The sequence below is a fragment of the Falco naumanni genome, chromosome 12 (assembly GCF_017639655.2).
Source record: "Falco naumanni isolate bFalNau1 chromosome 12, bFalNau1.pat, whole genome shotgun sequence".
Lineage (NCBI taxonomy): Eukaryota > Metazoa > Chordata > Aves > Falconiformes > Falconidae > Falco > Falco naumanni.
The window spans coordinates 25,988,488-26,015,037 of record NC_054065.1 but is presented as its reverse complement, the minus strand read 5'-3'; the positions used below and the strand labels follow the sequence as shown (position 1 = coordinate 26,015,037).

Sequence of the window (26,550 nt, the reverse complement as noted above, 5' to 3'; positions counted from 1 at the left end):
ACTGTTATCAGCTTTGGGGCAATAAAGTTTTGGAAAGGCTCAGATATGAAATCTAATCTTAGAAGTTTCTGCAAGCAACTCACACAGCCATAGTTTTGAAGACTCTTTGTTGGGGGAAAAAAAATACTTAAAATTAGGAAAAAAAAAATGTTTTTTGCATCTGTGGATGTATTGCGAACACAGCCTGCAGAACATTAAGAGTTAAATGAACTTCAGCATTTAATTTGTTTAAAGAGAATTCTAGCAGAAATGCATATTGTCTTCAGAGAACATTCAAGATGGGAGCCAGCACATAGAATCCCAAAGGACAACGAGAATTCCTACTGCCTGTCAACTGTACTAAAAGATAGCCAGAACTTTTGTATTTAATACAGCATGCCTCTTAAATAGCAAACAGTATACTTGAATCTTAAATTATGATTCATTCATATTTCTGCCCAGAGCCACCCCCCCCTTGAACTCTTGCTCCCAGGTAGGTCTTCAAAAACCTTAAAACTTAAAAAAAAAAAAACCAAACACTTAAAAAAATATTTTTCCATTATGTATCCTAAATACTGATACTACTGCACATGAACTTCCACAAGGCAAAATAGATACTTTCACATCAGAAGAGAGAGATTCCTCTGTGTGGAAAAAAGATGTCTGAGGCAGTAATACTATAGCAGTTTACAGAACTACAAATGATATTGTAACATTATTACAAATTATATTATAACAGAAGAACTAGCAAATTAATGATTTCTTAATACAAGAGCTAGGTTGTAACTAATACCATCAAGACGCATACACACGAGGGAACAAGTGTGCTGTTCTCCCTCACCCCATTTCTGAAGTCCAAAAAAATGAACTGGTTTCAGAAGGGTAAACAGACAAATTTACAGAGAAAAACTGCACGTGGGATATTATGCAGGATTATTCAAGATGAAATCTCCGATTCAGGAAGTCCCTCGACTTCCTTGTAGATAGACATACATTAGAAACCAGAAAAAGAGGACTCTACATTGGTTCTGTTCTTTCATTCTTTCCCTAAATATCCACAGTTTGTCTTGAGAGATCTTCAGTCTGCCCAAGTGCAGACTTGCTTACTGTTATGTCAGTGTTAGAAAAAGTAAAGTTGTGCGGGGAAGGGAAAGGTTTATTTTAAAAGACATCCACTGTAACCTATTTCTGTCTGTCAGTAAAAGTTGCCAGAAATAGACTTAGTGGCTTATTCAGTAACCGTTATGTCTATAGTAACCTTATGTGGCAGATTTTGTTTAAATAGGGAAAAATAAATATAACAAGCTAAAAGCACACACACTCACACTGGGAACTGTAGTTGATTTCTTTCTTTCTGGACCCACAAGTGGACTTGCAGCCATCTCTCCTTTGGATCCCACTGTAGTGCTGCTGAGTTTGCGTGAGACATCCTTGTCCCAGTCTTCTTTCTGTTCACTTTCCACGCTGTTTGCCTGAGCCCTTTTTGTGTATGACACAGCAGGAGGAATTGAGGGACCAACTGCCAAATAAAAACAGTATTAATAAATACCTAAAAATAATCACTGCATTTTCCTTGGCCAAAATAGTCTAAATATAATTCCCCGAGTCCAAAAAAAGCATTTGAATAGCTATGACTGCAAACTCAGCACATATACCAACCTATTAAATTGAGCTTTGATGGCCTACGTTCTTTTTACCCACTCTCTCTTCATTACCAATTTGCAGTTCAGAACTAGTTCCTATATTACATCAATATGTAAAACCTGAAATAGTATCTTCATCCTCATTTTAAGCTCATGCTATTTGTGCAATATTAAGAATAAAGGAATTCAAGGATACTTTTCAATTTTTTTTCAGTACTTTTTGCTGCATATTTTTTTCTCTGAACACTATGAAAGATCCTTTTCCCCTGAAAACCCTAGAACTACTTTGTTTAAAAGCATGTTTATACTTGGAAAAACAACAGTTCTTTCCCCCTCATTCTTTAAAACGCACTGGGGCAAATCCTCCATCAGTAGATTTTTACATTCCCTTGAAATAAAATCAGATCAGCTATTGATCTTCACAATATTGGTTACTTTTTTGGAAAAACACAACACCACACTAACACAGATAGAGAATAGTAAAAAAAAAAGGGGGGGGGGGGGGGAGAGAATTACAAATAACAGTGTAAATTAGGCGAAGAAAAGGGCCAAAGATTTTAGAAGTATTTCTAGTAATTTGATAATTTTCTTTAAATGACAGGTGATTTTTTTCCCCTCAGTGTTTTAAATAGGCACTCTTTTTTGATGTAACCACTTTCACCTGAAAATGCTTCCTGAATACTTGGTAAAACTGTTGTCTCTTGGAAACCAACAATTTGGCCCCAACTCCAAATATACTGATAAACATAAGGGTTTGCTCTTTTGAGTTTATCCAGACCAGTATTTTGCTATTACTTCCTAAACAGGAAACATCTTCAAGCTCTTATTTAGTGAGCCAATCAAGTAACAAGTCTGAAAAATCAAATCTGTGAATTACATTGAAGCATTCATACAAATAAAAGCGTCACAGCGGAGCATGATGAGATACACAACAAATGCACAGAGTGGTGGACCTGCCAGGTTCACAAAACACTGCACATTCAGACTTAATTTGTGTATGTTACTTTACTTGTTGGAATGTCATCCCCACCATGATCACTGAACCGCCGTTGTTTTTGATTAGTTGATATACTCCGTTGGACCTTCAGGTGAGCGGGAGACTGCACAGAACTGTTGTTAAGGTCACTGCTAGGACGAGACCTTTGACCCAAGTTGCTGCTGGACAAGGACTCACCTCCTTCAAACTGCAAGAAAAAGTTTTTCAAAGCATTAAAAAAAAAAAAAAAGTAATTCAACATTATTGGTACTTTCACAGCAAAATAAAGCCCAGAGTTCCAATCAAAGGCCTTTTATTTTTTAAATTTAAAATTGTCTCTAGAGTTTAATTTTCTTCAGGATTAACTTTATCACTTCATCTCTGTTTAATGTGCTTTAAAAACACGCAGCTAAAGCTAAGAAGTTAATAAATGCTCAAAATAAAATTAGAAGAATCTTGACCATGACAAAAGCCTATTTTAGAACCTAAGCCAAAGAATGTCTCCTTTTGCCTTTTTTATTCAAAAAGCTTAAAGAGCATTTATAGTTTCAGAACAATTTCAAAATGCATTGCATTGAGTTAAAAGGGTTAAAAAAATCAAGTGCTACTGATTCAAGTATTCTTTACTGCCTTGAACACATATTTATAAGATGTAACTCAGCCACCAGTTTGCTGATATCTAAGAAGCCTAAGCTGTAAGCAAGAGCAGTGGAAAAGACAAATATCCTCTTCCAAGAAGTTTGAGTCAGAAATCATTTTAGACCAATTTCCTTCATGCTCTGCCATCACAAGGGAATTCTGGTTCAGAGATGTTGTGGGAAAATGCACTCAAGGACGCACATATCAGATCTACACTATCCTGGAAATGAAGGAAGGGCAAGGAAGCAGCAGGAAAAAAAAGTCCTTAATAAAAATAAATCCCTTGGTCTCTGCTTGATTCCTTGAAAAAACGTTGTGGTTCCCCCCCAAAAATCTACAGGTCCCTCTCGTTCCAAACCAGTCAAAAGATTTTCTATCACAAATTTATTAGTGACTATGATGCAATTATTTATTAAATAATGCAATATACTATAAAACAGTACACGAGCGAGAAAGGGTGAGTACGTTTCTGGGAAATAAAGGATGTCACATCTGAGAAGAGTAACTGCTCTCGTCAAATTCACTACTTCAGATTTTAACTGTAAACACACGTGACAGGAAGAACACTCAGCATTTAGATATCCAAGAAGATGTGAGAAGAGAAAGGCATTAATAAGTTATCAATCACGGTTTTTTAAAAAGAGGTGTTACAGAATAGTTCATAAAAACATTGACAACCAGAATATTCAACTCAGCCAGATACAGAGTCCAAAATAGAAGATGTAAATTAGGCAGCACTTACTTCAGGTGGTTTTCTACCTAGAAGCAGGTAAGTAGCCATGACTTCGTCGTACTTTTGGTTTACTAAAGATTCATGGATTTCTTCTCTTGAAAAGCCCATTGTGACCATAATGTCTAAAAATAAAAAGAGCTAGATAATTTAGCAGAATAATTGCTTGGGTTTACTGACAACTTCAGAACAATGAAAACAGAGAAAAACTTATAAGTTAACAGGTAACTAGGATTCAACTCAACCAGCATCATCTTTGCTGTGCAAAAGCAAAAAGGCTACAACTCCTCTCATTGTTATTTTCTTTTTGAAAGCTCTCAACTGTGTTTTTCAACACAGTTCAACAAGTAAAACACTGGCAAATAGAATTATGAATAGCTACAGGGCCAGCACAGGATCTTTCTCTGGCCACAGCAGATAAAAACTGTTGCCCTCGAAAAAAAAAAATCCGTTTCCTTCTGCCTGTTGCATTCTGTAATCTTATTTGCCTTTTTCTGTGCTTGTAGATTCATGTCAGCTCAGTGAAGTCACAACAATAGTTATAAGGAGGGCACTGTAATGAAATTTCTCATTTAAATAAAAAGAAAACGTTTTACTTGTACAATGAGATTGTATCTCTAATTCGAGAAAAGAGTTTAGTTTGATTTAGAAGATAAAATTGTGTAAGTACATCAGATGCAACATCCTTGTTAAAGTCTTACCTATTCTCTTGGTGTCATTAAAATCTGGTTCAGGCTCAGTATATGGCTTTAGTTCTTCTTCTTCATGGCCAACATTCATCCACCGATCCTTCATAATTTGCTAAGAGAAGAAATGAGCTTTAGGTTGATGTGCCATTTACCATACCTGATTAGATCTGTACTAGCTGGTCTGGGGAAAACCAATTTAAAATTCACAATGATCTGAATGCTGCTCCTCTCCTCACATCTTACAGTTTCCTCTTATCTTTCACATAATTATGTTGCCATTAGTTCATTCCCCCCTACTATTTACCCTTTACAATACAAGCCCTCCACCAAAAATATAAAAAACCCAAACTACTGAGAGAAAAAACTTGCAGCTCCAGCACACAAATTTTTTTTCATTTTGTACTCTTCACTTCCACTATCTCTTAATCTTGTCTTGCTGAGTGCCTGACACTCATGCCCTAATCTTGGTTAAGATCCATAGATGTAACTGCAATACCAACTCTATCACAATAAATAACTCCTTCAAATAATAACAAAGGAAGTATTTAGAAACTAAGGAATATTTCAGGAGTGTGCCAATGCTTCCTACAGTCATTAATTTCAAGACTGTGATGCCAACTGGTCATTTTTTCCTATGGATCTTCTCACTGCACCTGACCTAAATACGTTCACAGTTTGGCTGGAGGGAGAGAGGCCTCTTAACTCTATCTATGCTGTGCAGATATTTACTTTAAAATTTTCTCCTGCATTCTTTGCAAAGTTTCCCTTCTGCTGTGGCCTGGATCTTTTATATGCCTGCAAGGCTGATCAGCTGGAATCTCTGACCACCAGAATTTCTCCTTAAGGACATATTCATCTTTAAAACAGCTAAAACCAATTTCCCTCCTACAGCAACAGGAACACATGCCTCTTTAGGGACAGATGCTAATATTGCTCACTAGATTGACAGAACAGTGAAACAAGTGCCAGCAAGTCAAGTTTCCCACAGGCTCCAAATATGCCTCGCAAACACTGAATTAAGTTATTTCTCACAAAGAGCAAAAGACTCAGTTTTCCACTGATATAACCAAATTCTTTGTATGTAGTGCCGCTGCCAAATTACAGACCCAAATAGCTGTATCCTTACAAGAACAATACAGAATTTTGCGCTCCGCCCAGTTAACATTTTGCTGACTGTAAGACCTCAAGATTTGTTCAAAGTTCTGCCACAGAACTGAGTTTTTTGGCTCTTGAGGAGGATAAAGGGGAAGGGATGGTGAAGACACAGTGCTATATTGCATTTCTGACACACAGAGTACGAATCTATTTGACAATAGACTTTGGTTACGAATTTGTAGCCTTACAGTAACATGATAGATTCCCCCAAAGAGTACTATACAGTATCTACAATTACAAATTTTTTTAAAGATACTGTTAAATCTGAAGTTTAAGCACAATGAGGTGTTTGGATGACAGGAATCACACTGCTCAAATCCTGCCTCCCTTTCTTGATCCTTCTGGAACTAACAGGTTAACCCAACAGCTCCCACTTAAGAGTTTTTCATGTCTCTTCGGTAGGTGGATTTATAGTTCAATGTAATCTGCTCTAGCATTCCACCTGCTAAACATCTGAACTTTTGCTAGCTTCTGTCTTTTAAATACATGATCTCATAGGCATACTAAGTTACTGTACAACTCCTACAACAGGCTCTTACAATCAAGTGTTTTGAAGTGACAGAAATGATCCCATTCCAGGTTCACTACTACATCTGTGCAAGTTCAGCTGGGCTTCCAGTCAGCAGATCAAAAAGTAGCAGCCTAGCAGCCTTGGTCAGGGTATTAAAAGGTCCGACCCAAACTGTATTCCTTAATGATCAACCCAAACTGAATTTCAACCAACCAGATATTATTGATGAGGTTTCCTTCAATTCTCAGGAAAACTGTCTAATAAAGACCTGGACTTGCTCAAGACCTGTCTGTCTCAGTATTATCTGCTTTACTACTCTTTGTAAGCGTAAATCTGCTCTGTGGGAATTTCACATTGTTGCTTCAGAAGACTGGGGCGGGGGCGGGCAAGGAGGAATTTGTTGAAATACTGATAATTAAGAGAAGTCCACATACTTTCTGTCAATGCATTTTTCCCATCTCTTCCTGTGAAGATTGACTGTTTTACAACAACATTCTCTTGCTTCTGAAATGTTTTGTCTCTGTTACAACCATGAAAAAGACTAGGCAAACCATTTAAATAAGATTTGCCTGGTCCTTACCAGAGGAAAAGTGCCAAGCCTAACTCATACGGTGCTGATCCTGTGTCAGTCTCAGCTTTGAGGCTAATGTGACTGACAAACATTGTATTGGATGGTCTGCGAAAAACATGAATGGGAACTGGGCAGGTGTATGGCTGGGACTGAGCAAGTAATTAAAAGACAAAGCACAAAAGTCCCCCTACCTGAGGTGATGTTGTCCTTCTACCTTTAGAAACTTAATAAATATGAGCTTTCATTGTAAATATGCGTTTTTAGGAAGTGCTCAGACAGAAGAAATAGTAATTTCTTTCTAAAGCATGCATCATAGTTTTCTAATACAAGAAATGTGATTTCAGGAACATTAATTTAAAAAAAAGTTTATGATGCTTCTCTTCCTCAGATTAGCATACTGACCAATACCCGTTATCATCAGTATTTTGGTACTGGCTCAAGACCCCCTGTTACACATAACACTTAGTTCTTCTCAATCTGACAACTACACCGTTCCAGTGAAGCTGCTATCCAACACCTTTTTCCAGGGATGGGAAGGAATTTTAGAAGAACTGGATAACACTGTAATATCTATAATGAAAGTGAAATCAGGTCTGAAGAGAAACTGCTGAAAATCCAGAGGAAAGGTCAATAAAAGGAAAATCTATTTTCCTAAAACTTAAACACACCACAGGAAACAAGTGATCTTTCACCATCTTTGAGTGACTACGCTCTTACCGTTTTGACCTCTAGACAGTAATAAATGCAACATAACTAGTGAATATCAGTAAAGTAGAAGCCACCATTCATTATTCTCTTCAGCACAGATTTTATCCAAGTTAAGACTATTTATAACAAGTAACAAATCAGCATCAGCTCGAAACGTTACACGCAGACAGAGCTCAGTGAATGCATGCTTCCTTGCACAGGTAGCATCCATGCCAGGAAGCATAAGTCATGCCACTGCAAATAAAAAGCTGCTTAAATGGGATTTATTCCCTGGAACACCATCCACTGCTGCGCAAGTATGCACAGAAAGATGAAACAAAAGTCACTGGTGATTAACTCATGCAAATACTATTTTAAAACCGTTCTATTTATCTTCTGCTCTACTTTCATCTCTATGGTAAATAGATGTTATTTAAAAGTCTCTCTTCATGAAAGAATTCAGAAAATAGAACAGAGCAGCATTTAGAGGGAACTCTACACAAAATATTTCTTATCAACTTCAGAGTTACCCGGCAAGTATATACCACTACAGCAATCCTGAACAAAACAGCCCCTTAAAAACACTGAACCTTTCAGACACCTCACAAGTTATGCACAGATCTTCTCTGCATACCACAAAAAGAAAACCTAATTTACTAACAAAAAAAATTAATAATAACTGTAACTCCCTAGAAATCCTCAAAACAGATACCAGAAGGGGGAAAAGAAAGGACTGAACAGAAATAACTAGCAGTTATTAGCTTATCATTCAAAGAGTTCTTTGTTTATAGTGCCATAATACAGATAAACACTCACAAAAACCCCCACATAGTTTTCTATCACAGCTGTTCTTCTTGCATCTATTCTTTTTAAGAAGTCATGCTGGAAGTGGTAAGTTAATTCATAAATGCTTATGGCACTGCCTGCTGCTGGTTTTTGTTTTTCTGAAAAACTCCAAGAAGGTATTTACAATCTTGTCCTACTTTCCACATATTTTGAACTAGCTTCATTATCTGACTGAAACAAGTGGGAGAAGTTTGCACTTTGAAACACTCTTAAATGATAGTCTTTAGTGAGCTGCAATTAAGGTTAGACTTTCATTCATTAACACTTTCTATTTTCAAGCTGCACTGTTTCTGGGACATTTCCTCAATTTTTTTCAACAAGACTTGTGGGCCCTTAAAACAGGAAGAAGGTACCTATTGTGAAAAATAAAGAAGTCTTAAGCAATTATCCTATTTTGTCCTTTCTTAATCTGAACCCCCTTTTTTTCCAAGATGAAATTACTTACTTCCAAGCTGCCTCGTTTTATTGGGTTCAGTACTAGTAGCTTCTTAAGTAGATTTTCACAGTCTGTGGACATATAGAATGGAATGCGGTACTTCCCCCTCAGTACTCGCTCCCTCAGTTCCTTTAAAACAGAGTTTTAAAAGGTGAGCCTTCTAATGACATGGAAGATTTAAAGAGAGTAAAAGCCAAGCTTTCATATTGTAACTGTACCTTTAAATTCTGACCATCAAATGGCAATGATCCACTCACTAGCGTGTACAAAATCACCCCAAGGCTCCACACATCCACTTCAGGACCATCGTATTTCTTTCCTTGGAAAAGTTCAGGAGCGGCATAAGGTGGGCTTCCACAAAACGTGTCCAGTTTATTACCAACTGTAAATTCATTACTAAAACCAAAGTCTGCAATTTTAATGTTCATGTCTGCATCAAGCAGAAGGTTTTCTGCCTAAGAGAAAAACAAAAGAGGAAAAGGACAATTTATGTATCAGAATAACATCAATATATTACAGTGTACCATTTACCACTAAATGCAAAGATGTTTCTTCTTCTAAAGTAGTTAACCATCTGTATCCTTCTTGCAGAACAAAAGAAATTAATCCCCCTGAATACATTACAAAGTTTGAAAATGACTATGTTTACTCAGGAAAATATAAGTGTTAAAAGCAGCTAAACAGACTTAAGTCAGCTAGTGAGTCAACTAGGAAGATTTTCTTTTCTGGAAGAAGTAACTTAGTTCAGCTTTAGACAGAAGTATCTAGGCATCTCAGAATAGCAGTTTCAGATTTTGACAGGTTCATGCCAATTTCTGATGCCAAGGAGCATAAATCTAATCCCAAACACCACCTACCATTTTGGTGGGGTAAATGTTAGAAGGGATTTAAGACGTTGAAAGAAAATCTCTTCTGCTTACAAGATGAAACACTTCAAGCTACGTGCTGTATCTTAGCATTCTGTACCAGAAAATTCTCTCCCCTTTGTTATCAATGTTTGCTTTAGCACTAACACCACCAAGGTGTTTAACACGCAAGTATTACATTGTGTATGAAAAAATGCACGTATTATACATCTAAGAATATTAATGCCTGTGCAGCAATCACCATGAGAATGCAATGCGTCACACGGATGCAAGTATTCCGGAACCTGGAGAATCAGTAAACAGAATCTTATACTTAGTATCAAAGGTAGGTCAGATGATTAAAAGAGCTAGGTCAGAGAAATACTGATACATTACCGGAAAAAAACAAAGTGCATTTCTCACAGCGCAAGGATGCTGTGCAAGGAGCGCAGCAGAACTGGGCCATGTTCACTCGTATAACTGGGACCCAGCTCCCGATCTGCTTATCAGCAACACAGGAGCAGCACTGAGCAGTGCAGGAATCCTTCTTTTTCAGCAAGAGGACAGAGACATTAACCAGAGCAGAGGACTCACCTAATTGCCAAACATCAGTTTTATAGCAAACACAGACATCTGTCATTGGATGTTGCACTCAGAATTGAGCTCACAAAATAAAAAAGTCTTAGTTCAGGATCGGAGAAGCAGCAATAAATTTGTTAGTTGCTTTTATTAAAAGGGTAAACACTTGTTTGCATGCATATTTTAAAAATTTTGTTTTATTTTTTAAAATTTCACTTGCACTCAATGAACAGAACAGGAGACAATTGGCTACCAGTATATCAAGGCAATAGCTGTGTGAGAATTCAGCCTTTATCAGGAAAAAAACACAGGCCATTTTTACAAACTAACTTCCCTGGAAAATATTTTATTTTCTCAATTCATGACCTGTAATCTCAGCTGGTTCCAGCTGATGTGCCTGCAGACAGACTCACAGAGATATTTTCCAGATTTGACAGCCTTCTACATTACTGCACAAAGACTTCATTCTCCTTGTGGTGAAAACATAACTGTCAGTGCAGCTGCTCTGCGATTACAATAGTCCTCCCAGTTCAACAGTACTCTGCTACCCAAGTACCCCATGCTTTTAGGTTTCTTACTTCAAACACACATACCAAAAACCCCTTTTTAATATGCCAAATACAAAGACTGTGCTTTTGTTGGTTACATGCTCAGAGCAAAAAATATTAACAGTCACTGAAAAGGTGAGATAAGTTCTGTGCATCACAGGATAAGCCAAGTTGGAATTGGTTGTAGGCCTTTCTATGCAAGCTGTTTATCATCACAGAAAATTAAAAGGATACAGTTTAAGTACCCACAGGCCTTGCACTCACTCCTCTTCTGCCAGAATAGCCTGGACAAGCTTCCACAATTTCTTGTGCTTCTTCCTAGTTTAGTTTGAAGTAACTTACATTTGATAGAATTTACCCTTTCTGATATTAAGGCCAAAAAGGCTTATCAAAAATCTCCAAAGTGCTGCCAGACATCCGCCCTGCGATACCAACAGTGTCAACTGGTCGGCATGCTGATACCATTGAGAAAGTCAACAGAGGCAGATACAAAAGCAGACACAACTTTAAAGTTGCTTCTGCCTTCTCTGCAGCTCCATGAGAAGAGTTTTAAGTAAAACAGAGATAACACATAACATTTGAAAAGAAGAGAAAGTGAGAACACCTCCTCAAAGCCAGACGTTTAGGCCTTTTTTCTTTGGGTAATGTATTTTTCATTGGCTAGGCTGAATGGCTCTCGATCACATCACAGCACCACGCTTAACTTTTCAAATTAGTCTAGCACAACTCCATCCAAGAGAGGACAGAGAGAGAAAAGCAGACAAAGACATTATTTTGGAGCCTGCCTGCCTGTCTTGCAAATAGGAAGGAGTTCAGCAGCAGAGGACTCGTGACAGATGGTAAAAGGGATCCTGTGCGAACACTGCGAAGCGGTTTTGGATAGTCCTGTGACCAACGCGGTGAGCTGTACGTGTGCTATGGAACTAAGAAATGAGAGAGGGGTTGGAGGTTGTAACGGGCTCTGGGAGGAAGAGCGAGATGCAGGATGCTAAATAACTGCAGGGTTTAATGCAGTAAGGCTCACTAACATAGCTGGGCTGAGCAAGCCGGTGCCAGATAAGCAGGCAGAGAGGGCTAGCTCCCTACTGCCAGCCAAGCACAGGGCTGAGACAACCAGCGAAAGCGGCTTATCCAGCCAAGCCAATAGGTCCCTAGGCGCAGCCTTCTGGAAAGCTCAACAACAGTGGCTGCAGTAAGCTCCAGGGAGCTTGACAAAACATTCATGGGCTTCAAACCACCATGCAAGATGGGGAGGAATTTTTTTAATTAAGATTTCAATGAGATCCAGCCCTTTCCTTCCTTGCATTCTGACTTCAGAGTGGCTAGGCACCTCCTTCATTGTCAGATGACAATGGTCGTGGGGCAGGTAGTACTCCGCAGAAAAAGATGCATTATCCAGCACCATATGCACACGCAGGAGCTGGCAGATTGACAGGTATTAGGGAACAGATTTGTGAGAAAGAGGTTGTAAGCATGCTGCAGTTTATTAAAAGCAAGTTAAGACAAAAGATACTGGTGAAAAAAAAACCCTTAGGAATTATTCAACCTCAGTTTTTCACAAGTATTTAGATACATGAGTAAAAAAAGAACCTACACCAATATCTTCTTTGTAAATGTACAAGACGAAAGCAAGAGCACAAGCCAACTTTTAAGCAGGTGAAGCTCTTGTGTCCACATCCCATGGTTTCTAAACCTGGCACAAAGACAACTTCAGGCTGAAGGCTTAGGTTGTACCTGCAATGGCTGAACTCTTTAACAGGGTCTGGTACGTTTATACAGATAGATATATCAGAAAGCATCAAAAAAAGAAAAACCAGCCAGAAAGTCCAACTTATTTCTGTTTACATTTGATTTATTTTCTGTCTGAATTAAACACTAGAGCATAAACCAGAAGTTCAAATGGATTAAAAACCTAATATATTTCTTACGAATCACTAAGAAAAGATCATTTTAAGTATCTTGCAATATATTTTAACTGAAAATATTTTAATTAAGTAGTGCTGACTGGTATCACTGAACTTCTGTAGCTTCGCAGTGTAGATATCTGCATGCCAGCAGTTATAATTCTCTGGAGAGCATGTCTTTTTCTTAAAGCCAAAACTGGAATGAAAGTAACACATGTTCTATTCTTGTCTCCCCTGCTCTACCAGGCAAACTACACTATTTTTGTGCTTCAGAAAATTGAGAATAAAATATAAGTCATAATTCCCTCATTCACATGTTTGAGGCATTCAGACAGTAGCAAGGACAAGTATATAGAATGAAATTAAGTCATTAATTTCTGCCAAATAGAAAAACGAAAAATAAGTAACAGCCTACCTTAAGATCACGATGAACTATGCATTTCTGATGACAGTACTGCACAGCAGATACAATCTGAAACACCAAGATGATCAGTGAAATACTTTATTTCAATCTCGGCACAAGTTTTCATATATAATTTAGTAATTTTGGTTCCTGATATGATCCAGTAGGACATAAAGAATTAATAAAAACAGCTTGCATTTTAGAAAAATATTCATGGAAGTTTCATTAAAGCCCAAATAATAAAATTAAGAAGTCCCTAAAAGCAGCTTATTTTCTTATTAAAAAAAAGTTTAATACATACTCCTCAAGGTAACAGGAGAAACATCTATTTTAAATACAGATCACCCAATACCAATAACTATAAAAGAAAATTATTCCATCCCAACCCAACAGTCAGATGTACTGTCTCAGATTTTATCTTCTGAAACATTTGCAGCATACCTCTGCAATTCATCCTTAACAGAACAGTTCCTTCAACATTTTCCTATACATGCGTTGCATATATATAACAAAAAACAAGACTGAAACAGCAAGTTAAAAGCAGTTTCTTTACATGCTAATTACATAACTTAATTCTGAAAAATACCCAATTTTGTTTATTTATCTAATTAAAGCTTTTCACAAAATAATCACTAAAAACAGGGTAGGAAAAAGATTAAGATGAGAAAGTTTGTAATAAGAACATGAAAACTTGTTACAGAATTCCCTTCATATAAAAAGTGTGACATGACACAGCAATACATGTCATTGTATCAACATCTCTAGATAGAACATCTGTTAAAATTCTAAAATACTCAGAAAAGGATTAAAACCTCAAGTGAGTCACAATAAAAAACGTGGCTCTTAGGAACATCCACTAAAAAAGAATGTACAACAGTGTTACTATTTTTAGATAGTACGTAGGAAGCAGTTATTTTTCCCTTCAGGGATTTTTTCCATTCTAGCTTTAATAAACATTATCACAACAATGAATATTTTTTTTAAAAGTAAAAGAAGTATGCTCACACTCATCTCTATCTGAAAACACCATAAATAGAAACAAAAGGAAGATTGAATGTTAATTCCATACCTGCCTGAATTTTGCACGAGCCTCTTTCTCTTTCATTCTTCCATGTGCAACTAGGTAGTCAAACACTTCTCCTGACCACGACAAGGACAAAACATCAGTCCTATTGTCCTATTTTATTTTTGACTGTCATGCACAACTGTATCATGCTTGAAAACACCCCCCACCCCCACTCCCCTTTTTGAACAGAAAGGAAATAGAAGCAGCCAGGAAAAATTCCTTTTTACTGTTTGCACTGCATTAAATTTTTCAGACATGTCAAGAAATATAAAAATGGAACCCTCCCTAATAAGGCTTCTTCAATTTTTAAAATTACTTAACACTGCGAAGCAAAAAAATAATTTACTTTAATCACAAAACCCCATTCATACTGCATAAGACACACTGGGAAACAGGCAACTTCTTACGTACCACATTTGTTTCACATCTCTCTAGTGGCTTCACTTAACAAAATTAACTTTATTACTTTTGTTTTTTCCTGCTTCTTTTCTTTCTAATAAAGCTGCTCAAATGCCCTTCAGATCCCCATCTTTGTACTGTCTGATGAGTAGCCTTTCCTAGCTGGTCACTAGCCCTGTGGTGGATTCCCTTCCCACACTCAAACATTCCCCATTCAGATGCTAAGCCGCTTCTCAAGCGGGCACCCACTATCCTTTACACTCTTATGATCCTGCTGGTCCCCCTTCCAGTGTTCCTTATTCTCATCCCTCGAACCTGCCTCTCCAAGTGCTTTGGCACACATTTTCAAAATAAAACAGGGCATCGGTGCTTGCCTAAATGTAGCAGATTAATACTGAGCCAAGTTTTTGCCGGAATCAGTACCAGATTACCTCCCAGCATTCCAGTACAGAATATGAACTACCCTTAAGCACAAGCCTAATAGGTTACAGAACGTGATGCAAGCAAGAAAGTGTGCCCTGGGAGGTCTGCTAGGACTGTTGTGAAGGCCAGATAGGAATAACTGTTTAACCATAAAATCCTTAAATCATGTATTCCTAGGCATGCAACTAGCACAGTTTTCTATATTGCAGTTTATCCTTAAATCAGAATTAACAACCTACTTACCACCACTGGCATACTCCATTACCAAATACAACGTCTTTTCAGTTTCAATAACTTCAAATAATTTTACTGTAAGAAAAAATGAATGAGAGAGAGATTGCAACAGGGAGCAAAAACACAGCACAAAAACCCTATACTCATTAAGTGAGTATACTTTATGGCCGGTGATAACACTAAACCATAGGAAAACTTTTAATCCTTTAGGTTAGCATTCTTTTGAGGGGGAAAAAAGCAAAATTAATTTCTAAATCACGGTTGATAATAAGGCACATTAATTCATAATTTTCTCAAAAGTTTATGCATACTGTAGAAACAAGGTCATGCTGAAATTAGGGTTTAATTTGACACAGACATCTTTAAGATTATACAAACCTTCCCGGATTCACTAGTAAACTGCTCCCAGTTAGAAATCTGAGATTCTGACCAACTGAAAACTGAGTGGATACCAGAAACGTTAAGTCTGAAAGACTTTCCTCAGATTGTAATAGTAACCACTCATTTAAAAACAAACACACGCCCACCGCCACCCCCAAGAAAACAAAAAACAGCGGAAGCTAAGAATGCTGGAAAAGCAACAAACAATTCAAGGGATGAGAAGGGAGTGCCTAGCATGTAATAACTTGTACACCTCATCCATACCTTGTATGCAACAAGCCCTCTGGCCAATTCAGGACCATTAACTGTCTCTGGAACAAGACTGTCCAGCCCTCCTCAGCCAGAAGAATTGTCATCACAAAGTAGGGCCCTGAAGCTGTGGGGTAGGTGAAAGAACTAAAGCAGAAAGGGAAAATTACATACTTTGTAATTCTAATTTTCTGGAAATATCAGTCAACGGGAGTCTTTCCTAGACTGAACTAATGGAGTTTTGCTACTTTCACCCAAGAAACTCATGCTTTTTGGCCTCCAGAGTAATTTAAATGGAAGAGGGGAGTTGGGGCCCTCAACAGACTGGACTGCTCAGCATCTCCTACTTTAAAGCTTTTTTGGACTGAGCAGTTTATCTCCTCTGAGCAAAATTCTTGTCTCAAGCACAGTCAATAAAAAGAGGTGAGTGACAATGAAGTATTTACTGAATGCTCATTGTCCTATTATCTCAAAAAAGTTTAATGAACAAAAGCATAGCAGTAAAGTACATTCAAATAAAGCCAAAGAGAATAAAATGTAAACAGGATAATTAAGAAAAAAAAGACAAAAAGAAAAAAAGACTTTGCAGAAATGTAAGGTCCCTACCAATATTGGGATGATTCAGTATCTTCATTATTCGTACTTCTCGAAACAACTGTCAAGGAAGCAAGACAATTTTCTTAGTGTGTTTATTAAGGAAAAGTTACACAAGATATGCTATTTTAGATGGCAAAAAGAAGCAACATAACCCCACAGAAAATGGCATTAGCATAAAATACAGATAAATAGAGTGCAATGAACTTCAGAAAACTTAATCTGCATCTTATATGTCACACAAAAACAACCACTACCAACTGTGTATCAAAACCACACCAATCTTTAAGCTTTACATAGACACAGGTAAGTTTTATAGCCCCTTCTGGAATTTCACATTGACCAAACCCAACAGATCATTCAGACAAGTTTTTGTTATATCTCTGCTTCAATTTCTTTGGTGACTTGCAAGCTCAGCTAACTAACTACTCCTGAACACAAACATAACTGTGGGTGAAAACACAAGGTGTAGTACTACAAAAAAGTCAAATGCACAGTTGTTAAAACAGAATGGGGTATCAGGAACCCTGATGTCCCCCCGTCCTACCACTCCACAGAGGTGAAGCGGGCAAGTTCGCTTTTCTCACAAATACCAGATTTTATACTGGGTTTCTCACAGTGATGTCCTGAAGATTTATGATTGATGAAAGACCATTTTATGATCCCAAGTCACATAATTAAGAACAACTGGACAAACTTATAGTTTTAAGTGTATATACTTAAGACAATGGTGGGTTTACTTTTATATATACTCTAAGTGTATATACTTAAGTGTATTTACTTTTATATAACTTTAAGTGTATATACTTAAGACAATGGTGGGTTTACTTTTTTTTTTTTTAAAACCAGAAACAAGAGGTCTTTGCTCTTAAATTTCTAGCACTCCTGGGTTTATTGATTAAATAAGAGGTGAAGCAAGACTAACCTAGGTGCTCAGAGGGAAGAAGGCGAACAAAAGGAATCCAAAATGACTATATAGTTCTGTTACTCTATACTTAAGGCTGTCAATACTGATAAGCTTGCACTGTTTTACTTCAAGTGAACAGCATATCCCCATCGTCAAATCTATTTACTCTGCTGCATGCTCTTTAGTCCCGCATTGGGCTGAAGGAAGATGCTGAAAGGAAGGAAGAAAAGCCCACTGGCTTCCACGTAATGCTTACGTTTTGGAAACATTTTAGCACTACAGTCCTCCTTAGAGAGAAAAGGCTCAATGCAGAAATGATGTCTTAGAGACAACTCTCTCCATTTTCAAAATCAGTCCCATTTGTTTGGATGCTACCTTTGCAAAACAATGATGCAAGCCAGAGAGCAAACACCTCCTCAAAGACTAGCACTTTAGTTTCTATTTTATGACAGCTGAGGCTACAAGCCTACTTGTCTAAACAAGTAATTAAAACTCTTGTTTAGACAACATTGATGGTTTTTTACTCCATTTGTACAACTTGGTCATAACAGTTCTAAAATTCTGTGGTTATTCTACAAGATTATAGAGCAAAACCTTTTTGAAATCCAGCTTTTGATCGAGTAATATTGCAGTTATTGTTTTACATTATTTAATTATTTCAAGATAGTTACTAACTACTCACCTTATAATTGCCACTAAAACAATTTCAGAGGGAAGCAAAGACTACAAAAGCATTTTTCTGAGAAAACATGAACAGTATGATGCAGTTTGCTTGTGTTCAAAATGTAACACATGGGTATGTAATACTGTGCACTAGAATTAACTTCAGCAAATTCTTGTTGCCTCATAAAGTCAGTTATTTCCAGGAAAAAAACATCATACCAGGTTGTTCTTTGTGCATTTTTTTTTCTTTTTTTGCTAAATATATGAAAGTCTTGCACAAGAAAAAGTTTCTCAGCTAAATCAGTATCAGTCAGTCAGAAACTAACAAATTCAAACCAATAGATGGCACAGCTTCAGAACAGCTTCTAAGCAGGTGTGTGGAAAACTGCAATTTCTGCAGAGGACTGGAAAGGTATTTCATAACTTAACAGTATTAATGCTGGTATAAAAGTTACAGCAATGAGTATGTGTCTTCATAAGCAGGCTTAAAATATTAGACTTCTATAAAAATAATTTCATATTTAGAAAAAAGATCATTTAAGAAGCAATTTTATATGTAATGTAAAGTACATAGTAAATAAAAAAGTGCATTACTGTAATCAATATTCTCACAGATTTGTAAGTTTACTATTGGTTTAAGATTCAAGTTGATTTCACAGTGGTATTATTTTGTTCCACACAGTATGCAAATTCTTTCTTCCATAAAGGAAAAAATCTACTAGGAAATGGACATAAAAGTCTATTTTCCTCCAGACAGAACAATACTGACCTCTAGCCTGATGCAGATACTTTGTTATATGAAAAAAATACTTGCTCTGGTTCTGAATAGAAGTCATCACCAAGACCCAAAGTATGGGCTTAGGTTTATTTTGTACAAATGCCAATAAAATTCTTTACAACATCTTGTATTATATATCTTGTTGAACAGACATTTTTCAGAAAGCTGAAGTGTATGTTCTCATATAAAAGCAGGTACGCAGTCATGGTGGCCACCATGGGTACATCAAGAGGAAGTTGTTCGTCAGTCTTTTGAAAGAGAGCAGCTATTTTAAGGCAAATTCTAAACGAACTCAAAGTCATGAGGTGAATTTGGGTATTTTCTTGCTGGTTAGTAGCTCAGAGGTGAGCTGCTTCTTTGGGGATTTTTGACTCAAAGGCACTTTTAATGCTGGTCGAAATGCATTTGCATGCTTAGAGCAGAACTGGACAAGGCTGAAATAGCTGAAGTTACCTTAGGTGATGCTCATCCACACAAATCATGTCAATCATAAGCTGAATGGAAACTGATTATTTTATTTTACAGAGGGGATGGCTTCAGCCTCCCTACAAACATATAAGAGCAGGGCAATAAAGAAATTAGCAGAGTAAGAATTGAAAGAATAGTTGAAATCTTGGAATCTACCTGCAGGTACCTGCTGACTAAATCCCTTGCCCTGAGAAAAGATTAAAAAAAAAAGACCCTAAGTCTTTTAGATAAAACAAAATTCCTCTCCCAGCTGTCTGCCCACTGCTGAAACTACAGCACACAAGGCAGCCACCTTCACAGGGAGACCTATGTTCCTCAGAGTTTGTATTTTGCAGTTGTTATTGGATTCTAACAAGTTCCCAGCAGCTGCTTACCTTGAAACCGACATTTTCAGATCTTTTTCTGAAGTAACTCGGGTCTAGGCACCTTGCAAATTAGACATATGTAATTTAGGTATTCCATAACAACTGCTACATCACTAAGTCAAGCAGTTTTGCTAAAGCTGCTTGGTGTAACAAATACCTTCCAAAATACCTTCCAACCCAGGAAGAAAGAAATGACTTGAAAGGCTGAAAGAACTGAAATAATGGAACAGCACTGTGCAGAGACCACAAACACAGCCACATTACACCTTGTGTAGTTCCTGGCCCATACAGTCCAAGGGGATGTGTAAGGGTCTCTAAAATGCAGAGTGGGGAGAAAGATCACAGAAGCCTACTTCAGTACAGATGTTCAGACAGCAGAGGGGGAGTGGGATGGAAATTGGGCAAACTGTGCTCTGGAGTCCTGGTGTATATTCAGGATTTTATTTGGTCCAGTATAAATGCACATTTATACAAATTAAAAAAATGCCGGCATTCAGTCCTCCAATTTTCTCTCACAACAGAGAAACAATCTAGAAAACCCCTGAACAATGGATAACACCTGAATAAAAGCATTAATGGTGTTCAGGTGTCAGAGTACATTATTTTACTTTACAACTCTGCATTCCGTGGAGCACTGCTTTGGGAAATCACCCGCTGCCACCTTTCCTCTTGTAGAAGCATGCTGGTCATTAACACTGGTTATGTCAATAACTATGTATTTACAAATAGATGTATCTTTACACAATAGCCACTACACCCCTCAATAACACCCAGGATACATCTCTTCCTTTGTGTACAGTGGTATTAAAACAAGATCATGCCTACCTCCTACAAAAGTTTGTTAATTTTATAGAAATCTGGACAGAACAGTGAGATTAGCTTTCCTTTCACGACAAGGCAAACCATAGGATTATAAAATGCTCTATTTTACTGATAAAAAAATAGTGCGTTCAGAATTCACATGCCTCTATTTTCTTGAGCAGCAGCATACTTCTCTCTCTGAAGGTGGCAAGTGCTCCCTGACTATTGTCCCCCCATCCCACCACACACTTACAGGACTGCTCTTCATTCTTAACCAAGTGCTACCATTCAAAAAAGCTTTCAAACAAGTATCTCCTTGTTGCAAATGGGTTGTAGCCTCAGCTTCACTTAATAGTAGAGGACCGCCAGCACCATACTCAATTCATAGAACTTGGACCTATGGAAAAGGCACAAGGCTTGAACAATTGATTCCTGCTTTTCCAGTTTCATTTTCCAGGGCACAGACTGCAGAAAGTACAAAGACCTTCTGTCACACCATTGCTAACACTTCTAAATGCTGTCAGGTTGACATCTACATTTACGATTTACTATTTTAAGTCACTACAATCAAAATAAAAATCTTCAGTTAACCAAAGTTTTTTCTTGCTTTGAAAAATGTGCTTGAATATGTCTCTAGTTTCTAAGTCATTACCGAGAATGGATGTTGCAAAAAAAGCATAGCTTTCAATAGGTGACATATTGAAGTTGTTCCAAACCTTCTACTTCTTTGCTTCTGTTCTGCTTCTCTTAACAACAGAAAGAACCAAAGTTTGAGGCTTTGGATATGTTTAAAGAATAAAAAGAAGCCTGCTGACCCCTAAAAAGGGAAAATTTGAAACGCCACTTGCTAATAAAACCTATTAGGAAAGCAGCACCTTCTATTCCACTAGCAGTTTGCAGAAGAGCAACGGAATGCTATTTCAGAAACATCCCTAGTGAAGCCAGTACAAGACGACACTGTAAAAGCAGCAGACATGCAGAAAATAGAACAGCTATTTTGATATAAATTCCAGTTATGATAAAACTCCAATACTTACCTTTGGGTAAAAATTACGATCATGACAGTGGAAAAAGCTAACTCAGTACAGTATGTTACTATCAAGACAGCAAGTTCACAAAAAAGCCAGCTCTGTCTTCTAAACAGGTGCTCACCGAGTAAGATGGGAACCACATATTGAACAAATTGAAAACAAAATAAAAGGCAGTGACCTTAATTCAACATTGTTTATCTATTTAAATAGATAGAGGTCCTGAAGCAAGAAATGTAATATAACTTAAGACTATCGCATTGCATGCACAAGGATGCAAAGTTAAAAATTCACGAGGTCAGCTTACTTGTGTTGTCTCCTAACATTTGATGGTTTAAGTTAAAATAACTGCATCTGTGAAGTGCCCTGCCCATACTATATGGCATAAACAACATTGGAGTGGCGAAGAACAAACTAAACACTTTCCTTGCTTTCATACCCATGACTAACTACAGACCCAGCTTGTATGACACTTGCAGCAACTGACGTATGTGCTCAAATATTTCTGTTTACAAAACAGAACAGTGCATGAGAAGCTATGATGCCTCAACTCATTTTACTTAATTAGGTCAGTAGCAAGTACTATGGCGATACTTGGCATCCTTTATATTGTAGTGAGCAGAAAGGGGATGGTCTTATGAATGACCCTGTACCTAAGATCCCTATATTTGTCTTGTTTGATTAACAATAACCACTAGTGGTTGAAAGCCTAAACATTTTGCTGACCTGCATACAATTTACCCGCTTTGAAGTTCTAGAGACTGTCCTCTCAACTATGCTAATTTAGATGGGTTCGCACTCAAGAGTGGTATTTTTGTGGCAGTAACACACTCCAGTATTCCCCTACAGACATTCCTTAGAAAAGTGTCTGTTCCTACCAAAACAATACTACTATTGTAGTATTCTCAACATTACCTCTTGAAATAATAATAAAAAAAAATCGACTACTTAACAATCCTATGTACAGTTAAACCTGATGACAAAATTATAAAATTTCACATTGCAGTGATACTACTTAGAACATGATCACAAACTTTATATAATAGCTCAGTGCAGAAAGAAAAACAGATGACTGCTTTCACAGAACAGAATAAGAATTTATTGTTTTATTTACAATACACAAATGACCTATCAAAATACTAGCAGAAGTAATTTTAAGCATGCTGATGAACCACCCTCCCACCCTTATTTGCTTTAAAAAACTACAGCTGCTTGAATGACTGTGCAAAAAACTGTGCTTAAGCTTACTTAAAAGCTTTCACGAAATCAATATTCAGCTTCACTCAGAATTCTCAGAAAATTGTAGGAAGCTGAAGACATTTAAAGCTTCAAAACAAAGATTATTTTTTCTGAAAATTACAATCAAAATGTTACAAAGGAAAACTTTGTACAACAAACTATCACTTTCCAGTGTAAGCAGAAGATGCATGGTATAAATATTTCTATTAGCTATCGAAGAAGAATGGAATTGTGGTTAAATGACTAAATTTAACTTCTGTCCTTAGTTCTGCCATAAGATACTTCTAACTGTACCTAAAAACGTTTCTTGTTATCAACTTCCCACTCAAAAAACAAGTTAACAGCAGCAATGTCCTATTACATGAGTATTTTGTGCGCTACTTGTGCAGTGTGACAGCATCTTTTGCAGGCTATGAAAGTTTCATTGATACTTGGAATGATTTATTGAATTATTATTTAGTATTTTTGTGTAAAATACAATATATTTATCATTAAAGTGATTATCCCAGAAGTAAGGTGTTCATGCTTAGTTTTCCAGAAAGTTTTATTATTTTTTACCCTCTCATTGCTCACCAATGAGACAAACTCACCCAGCTCTCCAAGTGTAAATACCAAGCTAGGCAGGAAACAAGCTACACGAGCAGCAAAGGATTTCCCCAATATGCTCTGTCACGTACTGCATCTGTGGGTCCCTCTTCACTAGCTCAAATATTAGCAAAGAGATTTGCTTAATACGGGATATAGGACTTAAGGATAGCAAAGCTTTTGCATGGACTCTGCACAGCAGGTTGAATTAAAAAAATAATCCTAAAGAACCCATACTCAAACAAAAATTCTACAGAAGAGAAATTAAAGCCAAGTTGGTTATAACTCCCCATAACCAAAGTTACACAATAAAATAAATGCAATGGCAGGCAGAGATAAAAGAACAGCATTAAGCCCTAGCCTCTTTCTCTCATTCTACAGCTACAGACAGCAGCAGCCTAGTATTTGTAAACAAAAAATATCCCAAATTTTTCTAATAGGCACCCTCCAGTACAACATTTCTGTGCTTCAGCTAAAACCAAACATATGTATAGTTAAATAGTAAAAAACTCCAAATCAAACAAAAAAACCCCCAAGGTTTTGTCAAAACACTTACTGTAATGGTTATGAAGGATTCTGAGTTTCTATCTACAGGCATGAACAAGAATGTTCTGATTACATTCAGTCATTTTGTCAATTTAGTACATGAAAAGTAATGCCAAAGGTCCCTTGAGTCTGACAGATGTTTTATTCAAGTTGAAATAATATAAAAACAAAGGTAAAAACCCCCAAACATTAAAGCCATGAAAACTGTCACTCTTACAAGTCCACAAAAAACAATTACTACATTAAAGAAAAATCCAAGGAAAATACTATCTTTAACAGCATTACATCTTGATTTAGTATTAAGACAAACTACTTATGTTCCTAATTGGATACAAATTTTATTGTCTGAAAAAAGTAAAGCTTTTGGAGGAAGGAAGAGCAAAGAAGCAATGCTTAGACAGGAACCACACAGAATAACTGCTCTCAGAAAAACTGCACGTGCACACTACAGCAAAGACAGTAGCATACCGCTGTCTCCCAAGGCCATATGTACACAAAGATGGGTGTTTAGCAAAGTAAAGGGACCAAATATTTTTGTCAAGTAAATAAAAGATCACAGTTCAACTGTTTATAGAATTTCAGATATTACGGTGTATTTCTTACCTTTTGCAGACTAGTAGGATTTAGCTGGGTTTTATCGATTATTTTCACAGCAACCTTGAGGAAAAAAACAACCAACCATGGATTATTAAACTCAGAAAAAAGTTTGAACAAAAATACACTGCACCTCTGTAAGCAAAAGCATGGATGTGCCTCTATGACATGCATATATATCTGCTTTTATGTATTTTACCACACAAAATTTCCTCACCTATTGGGATCTACCAGCAGGAGCTCAGAACTTTGCCACCCAATGGTACCACCAAGGAATCAGTTTTATACTTCTGTCGGTGTTTGGACAGAACAATGTTATCTTGTCCACTGCAAAACCAGGCCCCCCAAACACAAGATCAATGTATCAATAGATTTCAATATCAAGGTTCTATAGATTATAAATATCAATGAAATTATCTATCAATAGATTTCTCTTTGGTTTTGGAAATACTTGGGGATGAACAGGTGCCCTCCCAGGCCCAAAATATCCCTTGATATGCATCAAACTTTTTGTTCTCTTCACCAAGAGGTTACATTTTAAAAAAAGAGGTGAGTGGTTAGAGGGAGAAAACTCGGGCACCTCAGGTAGCTTTTCCTATATCCTGAAACAGCCTCTTTGCATCTTCCTTTATGATGACAAAAAAATGTGCTTTTTCTATTCAGAAGAGAAAGGTAAAACAATAGCAGAAATACTTATTATAAAGATAGCCAAAGAGAATATAAAAAACACTGGCAGTCTTTTTTTTCTTTTTTGGAAGGCTTACCTCTCTTCCAGTAAGTACATGTCTTGCCAGTTTCACTTTGGCAAAATTTCCTTTTCCTATTGTTTTCAGTAAGCGATAATTTCCAATGTGAGGATGCTCTTCATTGGTAGACGTAATGGAGTTTCTACATCGGGGAATGTTCTGTCTGCTACTTGACTTGATAGGCTGGACATGTGGTTCAGTGTATCCATCCACAGAGGTATGCTGGAAAGCAGATAAAACAGTTTCAAATTTAGCTACTTGGATTTTAGACAGATTGCAGCAGAATAGACTAAAAGCATAACAAGGTGTAAAGGGAAGTAATTTATTTACTTTCACCATATAATTACTAATTTTGGATGGTAGCCTAAGCAGAATATGCTGTCTTTGGGCTGAGTTTGATGCATGTCCCAAGAAAAAAGTCTGCAGAAAGATTCTATCAGCTCCTAAAGTAAAACTAGGAACATCTAGGCAGTAATCAACAAACCATTGCAGACTTTTTTTAAATATGGAACTATGCCAAGCTACACACTATACCACTATGTTGCAAATAAACTTGTCTAATCATAACCAAATTTAGTGTTTTAAAAATACACAGTACAAAAAAATACTTGTACTTTGGCATATTTGGAAACAAGGGTTCACTCAAATTTTTTTCCTTAACTTTCTTCACTTGAATAACATTACGAGAAAGATTTTTTGAGGTAAGCTTTGCTCCCTAAACCTTGGAAGTCACAGAAGTTCTCATTCAAGTGACAAATAACTTACATCTTTATTTAAAAATAATAATTTATTCTTAAAAAGAAAACTCCACAATACCTTGAAAACATACTTTAAATCTCAAAAAGTCTGAAGAACTAAAAGGATGTTATTTTTAATGCAAGCCAACCCATCATCCCACATTAAATGTTAGTCACCAAAATCAGCAGTGCTTCTGTACTCTTTTAACTTCCAAGTATGTAAGGGGCAAGATAGAGATGGGGCTTGGAAATGTTCCAAGGAGAAACCAAAGTAAAGGAAGATGTCAATGGGGTGTTAAGTGTTTCAGTATTTCAAATGCTTTCTAAGATTAGCGGCAGATGGGTACAAATGTTTAACAAGTAAAATTTAGCCTCTAATCTTTTAAGTTATAGATTTTAAGGCAGGCAAAAACTGTAGGTAGAAACAGTGTCTTCTCAGACTAGTTTTTAGATTTGTAACAGAAAGCCATGCTTACTCCTAGGTCACTCAGTTCCTGCTAAGCATCAAGCACCAACAAAACTCAATGCACCTTCATATTTTCCCATTATTCACTGCTTCAATCAAAAAGTGGGTATCTCAATATCTCTGTGCAGAGCACTAACTGA

At 36.9% G+C, this 26,550-nt stretch overlaps 1 protein-coding gene across 9 annotated transcripts in view; it reads right to left on the bottom strand.

Moving 5' to 3' along the window:
* The window catches only part of MARK1 (microtubule affinity regulating kinase 1), a 62,482-nt gene that overhangs the window by 11,935 nt on the left and 23,997 nt on the right, over window positions 1–26,550 (bottom strand). For 4 of the 9 annotated variants that reach the window (XM_040611900.1, XM_040611904.1, XM_040611906.1 and 1 more), the window contains exons 2-13: window positions 25,226–25,429; window positions 24,471–24,524; window positions 16,500–16,548; window positions 15,273–15,338; window positions 14,211–14,281; window positions 13,154–13,210; window positions 9,081–9,317; window positions 8,872–8,991; window positions 4,669–4,768; window positions 3,980–4,092; window positions 2,632–2,806; window positions 1,305–1,498 (exon numbers count right to left, since the gene is read on the bottom strand). In XM_040611900.1, the coding sequence (XP_040467834.1) occupies window positions 1,305–1,498; window positions 2,632–2,806; window positions 3,980–4,092; window positions 4,669–4,768; window positions 8,872–8,991; window positions 9,081–9,317; window positions 13,154–13,210; window positions 14,211–14,281; window positions 15,273–15,338; window positions 16,500–16,548; window positions 24,471–24,524; window positions 25,226–25,429 (1,440 nt within the window). Of the gene's footprint in view, window positions 1–1,304; window positions 1,499–2,631; window positions 2,807–3,979; window positions 4,093–4,668; window positions 4,769–8,871; window positions 8,992–9,080; window positions 9,318–13,153; window positions 13,211–14,210; window positions 14,282–15,272; window positions 15,339–15,908; window positions 16,041–16,499; window positions 16,549–24,470; window positions 24,525–25,225; window positions 25,430–26,550 lie in introns of those variants that run through there. The other 5 variants (XM_040611902.1, XM_040611903.1, XM_040611907.1 and 2 more) reach the window with 3 other exon arrangements.